The following is a 7,632-nucleotide window of genomic DNA, read 5'->3' on the forward strand; positions in this document are numbered from 1 at the left end:
AGTAGGTTATAGACCAGCCAGGTAGAGGAGGCCTTGGTTCAACAGAAACCTGGGGTAGAGGAGGCAGGAGCAACGCGCTTGACGCACACTATGCGCACGAGTTCCCATACGGAAAGATGTACGTGAGTTATCTTTTGGAGAAGGAACCCAGCATGTACCCAAATTCAGTGCGACATCCCAGCCTAAACTTGAATCATCAGAACTTTGTCCCCGCACCTCCACAGTATTCGGATTTCAGCGGATACCACCACGTTGCTGGGATTAACAATGACCCTCACCACAGCCAGGCGGGGGCCTGGAACCCCGCTTACCCGCCGAGCCGGGAAGAGTGGTCACCCTATGGGCCGGGGACAGGACCGTCCACATCTAATCCGGGGCCAATAGGGTATAGTCCCCCAGAGTTCTCTCCAGTCCCACAACCCGGTCTTCTCCCGTCTATCAACTCATCTGTTGGGCAGCTGTCTCCCAATTCTCAGCGCAGAAACCCTTATGATTGGATGAGGCGGAGCGTACCACCGGCAAATTCAGGTAGGTTACTGAGGTGTTTAATAAAAAAAATTGTAATCAAGAAGTGGATCATTTGGTTGTCCATAAAACCATAGAAAGTAAAGCCTAAATCACGTTTTTAAATGTTTATTAAAATAATAATAAACTAAATGTATCTGTAGCAAATCACATACATATGAAATATGATGGGTTAAATTCAATATCTTGGCCCGTTTTCTTTCTCACATCAAATATACTGAAATACTGTAGGCACCGTGTTGAGAGGAAAAAGCAAAACCAGAGCCACTGCCCTTGGGAGTCACATTCCTTGAATGATGCGTGCACCTGTTCTCTAAATTCAGAGACGAATTCGTGTTTCAACTCAGAAAGATGGAATACCGGGTTATCTGTCGCTTGATTTTTCATAGTTCTTTCATTCTTTAGTATTTGTCCAATCCCATCGAAGTATTTGACATTGCTGTGTATTGTCATATAATATCATACGTCACTGACATAAACTTTATATTTTGCGCTCATTGGCACAGTTGCTCTTCACTGCAATGCTTGTGTGAACACATGAATCACACCTCGCATGCCATCTTCAATTAGTGGCATTATCTCGTGCGTTTTATGGGTACAGATGTGGGATCTTAATTTGATCACTCTTTTGTTACTGCAAATTTTCCTGGACAGCAGGAAATGTAAATTTCTAGTGTATTTGAGTTTTAAAAAGGCTTCTAAAGTTTGTAATTTTCCCTTTGAAATTTCAGACTTTAATTGCCCCAACAAGAACTCTAACATACACAAATTTTAATTAATTATAATCCACATAGCCTAATAATTCACATTTCCTGTTGCTGCATAATTATTTTCCTGCTGTAGCAAACTGACCCAAATGAAGATCCTACATCTGTGTAGTATGGGCTATGTAATGTTTTAAAAAATATATATTTTTTAATTTAACATTTATTTAACTAGGCAAGTCAGTTAAGAACAAATTCTTATTTACAATGATGCCCTACACCGGCCAAACCCGGACAACGCTGGGCCAATTGTGCGCCACCCTATGGGACTCCCAATCACAGCAATCAATGTATTGACAGTTGAGGGTAAAGCAGGGTATGCATTTAATTGCATTGTGTGTTGACCTATTGAAATAATAAGCGCTCAATGATTATAGTTATGATTATAATTGCCTATCATCAGTAGAGAATAGTAATAGTAGTAGGCTAGTAGTCTGTAATAGGCATAATGTAGTCTACAATAGGCATAATGTAGTCTACAATAGGCATAATGTAGTCTATAATAGGCATAATATAGTCTATAATAGGCATAATGTAGTCTATAATAGGCATAATGTAGTCTATAATAGGCATAATGTAGTCTATAATAGGAATAATATAGTCTATAATAGGCATTATATAGTCATCATCGAAATCATTTGGATTTTGTCTGGTGTAGATGTCACAATTATTACGTGAGCAATCACTCCTTTCCCCCGACATCTGCATATTTCATAATGTTACAGGATTCTTTCATAATTTCAATAAGAATTCTTTAGAGTCAGCTGAGACTGCTAAACCTGCAAGTGATCAAATGAAAGAAACATTCTGCTAATGTTTGAAGATCTTGTTAGGCAAATTAAGAGGTTTGTTGTCTTCTTGTATGTCAGCGACCTAGGGCTCTAGAATTGTTTTCTATGTTGTAATTCTTTGTTAGGCATTATGTCTCAAGGCTTGAGTAGTTGTTGTCGACTACTTTGATGTCGCTCGCTTGGTTCACGCTTGTCCTCCACTAGACCTACGTCAGGCAATCATATAGTTCCTACTGATATAATACGCCAGGCAATGACATCATATGACATGAGATTTATGAAAAATAATATTTTACTGACTTCAATTTAAGGCGCATGGAAGCACCTTAGCTGTACTGTGCCTACAGTTTGTATTAAATCACCTTTATCAGTACAAGCAAGCAGGCCCGAAAAGAAAATAGCAAATAATTCCAGAGTATGCATGCTCCTTCTGGTCTCATAGATTATAGGTAGATAACTGATAGTGAATTACAAGAATGCAGTTTGAACCCATGTGAATCCTGTAGACCAAACTGCCCAAACTGAGAGTTAGATGACTCCAACGCTTTTCTTCCTGTGTAGAAAACCCAACAGAAATCAAGTTGTTGTCAATGGCTGCCTGGGACTGCTTATGACTACAAAGGCAGCAGGGACACAGACTTTGGGCTTCCATAAATGTCCTGTTTACTGTACCTATTGGATGCTTCAAAAGTACATTTTTTATCCAAAATTCGTTGTTCCAGTTCATGTGGTTATCTGGTTAACCCAGACAGAGAGTTCTACCGTCCGCGTTACAGATTATCTCCATGTCACTTTATCGTACCGGCCAGAAAATCTCCTTAACCTCAACTGCTTAACCATTTATCTCAGCAGCCATCAATGATAATTATTACAGAAGTACAGTGCTACATAGATTAATGGACAGTGCATCAATCATTCTCCACTCATGCAATGTAAACACTACCACTTCTCAAATTTTTCACATTTGGATTGAATTATGGTTTTCATGCGTTCTTGAATGCTGTTGGCATTTTTAACCGTTCCGTCAAGGGAAACTATCATCGGACTGTTGAATATTTCTGTGTCCTCTACAGTGCAGCATTAGGATGCTTTGCCACCAAACATTCAAATGAAATGCTAATGTACAGGCTCAAAGTTAGCCCCTTGGTGGCCTTCTCATGTGACCGCAAACTGTGCTGTCGCTGGTGATGGCAGCCACTACAATCAGTACCGTTTTTGATTAACGCAGCATTACGATTGTATGGGTCAATACCCCCGTAGACATACACCTCAGATGCCGTCTGTTTAGGAGTGGTCCTCCTCTGTCAACATGGAAATTTGAAAACAACGGTCATTAGAGAATTACGAATCAGGAAGTGAAGAGAAACAATTTGGGGAACATTGGAGCAGGAGGGTGTGTTCTGTGTTTCAACAGCCTAATGGTCTGGATAACTCTCTGGTCGTCAGGTCTGGCGCCCTCACAGGCAGCCCCCTCACCCTCTCAGCTCACACATTTTAATCTTTAACTTGGTCGCTGCATCTGCACTTAGGTGCCTCATTCACTATGGACAGAATTAAGTGATTTTTGATTTACGGTACCTAATTAAAAAGGCTAGTTGATCCCAGAGCTTTGCTACTTTATCTGTGTGTGTGTTTTAGTGAAAGGTTTCATGTATGAAATGAAGCAGAAACCACATTTTCACAGATGTCTGATGTCATCTTTATTTACTCTTCCAATGTTGCTTATTTACGGCATGTAAGTTAATGTGAAATCGGACTGGACAGTAGGCCAGTCATCCTCCCATTATAACCAATGCAGGTCAAGCCCTGTCTCCTAGTGAAAAGGAGTCCTACTCAGAATCACATCTGTTCAGCTAGTTTATACTGGGTGGGGGGTGGGGGGGGGGGGGGGTCTACTAAGCTGACATATGGAGTTGTTTTAAGTTGGTCATACCATGGATCATTTAGCTATTTGATTTATTATTTTAGGACCCCTTTATGTATAAAAAATATTGAATTTGCCCTTTACTGCTGTAGCCTATAGAAACGCATTGACTAACACAGCGCTTCCCAACTTTGCCGATCCTCAGGGGGTAGTTGGTCGATCTTCAGGGGATATTTGGCTGATCCTCAGGGGGTACTTGAGAAGACACATAAGACCATAGGCCAACTCTGAAATGCACATGAGGGGGTACTTCAAGGGTACTCCGGGCAAAGCAAAATTCAGTTGGTGGTACAGTAATCGAAAAACGTTGGGAACCACTGGATTAACATATTCATAGATGGTAAGAAATACAGTAAAAAAATGTATCATAGGGTTTTAATGTGTCTGTCCTATATCTAGGAGATATAAGAAAGCTCAGGAAATATTTCAGTTTTTTTGGACACATATTTAACACATTATTTTTGTTGGCCACAAAACTACCTCCATACTTTCATTCATTTGTATGGGTTACCTTCAGATGAGTCCCGTGACACGTCGTGTTCGTGAGAGTCTCGTCTTGTGGTCATATTCGCTTTTAGGCCAAACCGTTTGGACGTTACACACATTTTCGTGAGAAGACTGATTTTCGGGATGTCTCATGTGACAAACACTACTGTAGCTCGGCCACCTTCCACCGCAGATGTGGAAGGCCGAAATAGGTGGACGCGTTGGATTGAGATGCAGCCCATGCATATCTCCAGCTGAAATTGCCGGATTTTTACTGTTACTTAGATCGACGCATGGGTGGCGTCAATAGACCCTTAAGGATTAAAGTTAGTAAAAATATAAGTCGTTTTTCTACATTTACACACACAATATAAAAGTTGACAGATGGCCGTACTCTGTTGCAGGTGGTAAGACAAGAACGAAAGACAAGTACCGGGTGGTGTACACAGATCACCAGCGGTTGGAGCTGGAGAAGGAGTTCCACTATAGCCGCTACATCACCATCAGGAGGAAAGCAGAGCTGGCCACGTCTCTCAGCCTCTCAGAACGACAGGTCAGACACAACATCAGGGGAGAGGGGACAATCTCTCCATTTTCTGTCTCTCTCTCTCTCTCTCTCTCTCTCTCTCTCTCTCTCTCTCTCTCTCTCTCTCTCTCTCACGCACGCACACACACACACACGCACACACATACACACACACACGTGTGTGCACGCGCGCCTTTCTCAAAAGTTTACCGGATCAGTCACGGAGCACTTACATCAAATATTTTCTTTATTCCATAGGTAAAAATCTGGTTTCAGAATCGGCGTGCCAAAGAGAGGAAAGTGAACAAGAAGAAGATGCAACAGCCTCAGCCTGCGTCCACAACAACACCTACTCCCCCAGGCTCTGGCATGCCCGGCAACGTTGCCATGGTGACCAGCAGCAGTGGTGGCTTAGTGTCTCCGTCTATACCAATGACTATCAAAGAAGAATACTGAGGACGATGGTCTGACGTGACGGGAAAAAAAAGACTCTTGTCCAAATCTAACCTGCCCCCCCAGCCCCCCCCCCCTCCCCCCCCGTCAACAGCTTGAGCAACACGGGGTCAAATGCAGGAGTCAACAGCTCCAAAGACAGACAAGAAATAAAGACTTGCTGCTGTTTCCTTCGCTTTTGTAAAAATAAAAAAGAATAATAACAAACGTCTAAAGGACAAGATAGACCAACATGAACGTCGGCCATGCGCAGTAGATCACCTGCTGGGTGTTGAAAAACTGTGGCAAATTCAATTTGTAGAATCATATGGAAATAAACAGAAAATGACGGCCCATGTTCTGTGGTTGAAGGCGATAGGACGGCCACCCGCTCTGCACACGTTCGTGTTGGTCTGTCTTGTCAGAAACTGAAATAAGAACAGATATAAACATATATAGATATTAAACTGTTGTATTTTACTGTTATAATGGCTTCTACTGTTTCTATTGTTGATACATACCTCTTCTGCTCTGCCCATCACATACTGGAAATACTTGTAAATGGTTCTGATTCCATGCCAGAATAATAATAAGTGTATATTTTTTAAGTAATTTGTATTAAAAGCTTTATTGTAAACTCTGGAGCTCATTCTTTATAGAAGGAAAATGGAAGAGATTTGGAGCACACGTTTACAATATGACCATCTGTCACACACTTAGGATAACATCATTTCAAAAGTGTCCACAATGTGAAATCCTACTTCAATGTCTTAAGGCTACGTAAGTGTGGCCATAAGCTTACTGTGCAACACGTGTTTTTTCGAGGCACTCAAATGACAACAATGCATTTCAAATGGGAATGATTGGGATAAACATCATTGAAGAAATGTGATTTCAGCTGACACTTCATCTCTGAATCAATCTAATTTGTGAAAGTTAAAGAAAACTGTGTAAGTGATCATTGTGTATTGAATTGAATTTATTTGGGGTTTGTGTTGTGACTTTATGGATTTACAATGTAATATTTTGGATCATTATCGTGTGGGTCTTTCTGCGAACATCAGCAGGTTAAAGGAGAGGTATCATGTCATAAAAAAGTGATAGAGTCAGTGGTCAAAGTGACAACGAGACAGGCAGGGCCCGTGACAACTCACCAAGGAGGCATGACTGTTTGCACAGTAAAACTGAGTGGCATGATAAGGAGCGATTGGCTTCAGGAGGATAGAGTCGTTTTAATATCATCTCTACCCGTTATCACGGCCCCGCGACGGAGAGGCGCACTCTGTGGAGGCCTGTGGTATCAGCCCTGCTGCATTGCACGCACAGACCTATTTGCCAATCTACTTACCAAAGGCAGGGCGCGGCGTCCAAAGGGCAAGGTGAGAAAGACGGTGAGTAAACAGAGCAGGAGGATCCATCTGTTTGGGAACATCTCTTGACCCAAGGCCAGGGAGAAGAAGGCCATTGGGTGAGATTCTGAGCCCAGGAAGGAGTACGGAGGGTAGTGAGATTCTAGGACCCTGTAAACTGTGCAGATAGAGCCAATACTGTCCCATTTGGAGTCCTATGTTAGCAGACAATGTTAGAAACTATCTCTACAGTGTCATTAAACATGGAGTAAGCATGCATTTAGTCCCCCCTCACACCCACACAGATAACAAATGCCTATTTGAATGATGAGGCCCAAACCAAAGTGTTGCTTGTAAGACTGACAGAGGGCGATATGAAGTTTCATTCCAAAACACTATGCCCTACATTTTTGTCCTCTCTAGTAGACATCAGTTCTTGGTCGGTATCTACAAGCCACTGTATTAAGTCTTGTTGTCCATTGGAGAGGGCATTCTGGGCTTTACAATGATATCACGTGTGGGGGTGTGACCTTGACAACTTCATTTTCCTGGTTCTTTTAAAAATGTTCTGTTGCCAAAATTGGCATATTTTATGGAAATGTCAAAAGTGTGTGTAATTATATTTAAAAAAATTGTGAGTTTAATGTTCAAATAGTTTCTAGTAAGTGAATATCTCAGGAATAGTTAAGGGAGTTGTCAGAACGGTGTCATATTTTACTCACATGAAATAAAAGCTAATTAAGAGCTTATCAAGAAAGGTCCTCTGTATTGGACACCTGGATGCTGCAACTATGTTTTTCACCTACTGTACACATTAACAGTAATGTTAATGTTT

The 7,632-nt window shown here is 41.6% G+C and overlaps 1 protein-coding gene across 1 annotated transcript; it reads left to right on the forward strand.

Moving 5' to 3' along the window:
- cdx1b (caudal type homeobox 1 b) lies at positions 1-6,085 on the forward strand. Its single transcript, XM_014195956.3, has 3 exons — positions 1-528; positions 4,895-5,043; positions 5,275-6,085. Exons 1-3 carry the CDS (start codon positions 117-119, stop codon positions 5,470-5,472), a joined length of 759 nt encoding a protein of 252 aa, XP_014051431.1. The 5' UTR covers positions 1-116; the 3' UTR covers positions 5,473-6,085.
- Positions 6,086-7,632: the final 1,547 nt, after the last annotated feature.

Source organism: Salmo salar, chromosome 04 (assembly GCF_965601325.2).
Source record: "Salmo salar chromosome 04, fSalSal1, whole genome shotgun sequence".
NCBI classification, from domain to species: Eukaryota; Metazoa; Chordata; class Actinopteri; order Salmoniformes; family Salmonidae; genus Salmo; species Salmo salar.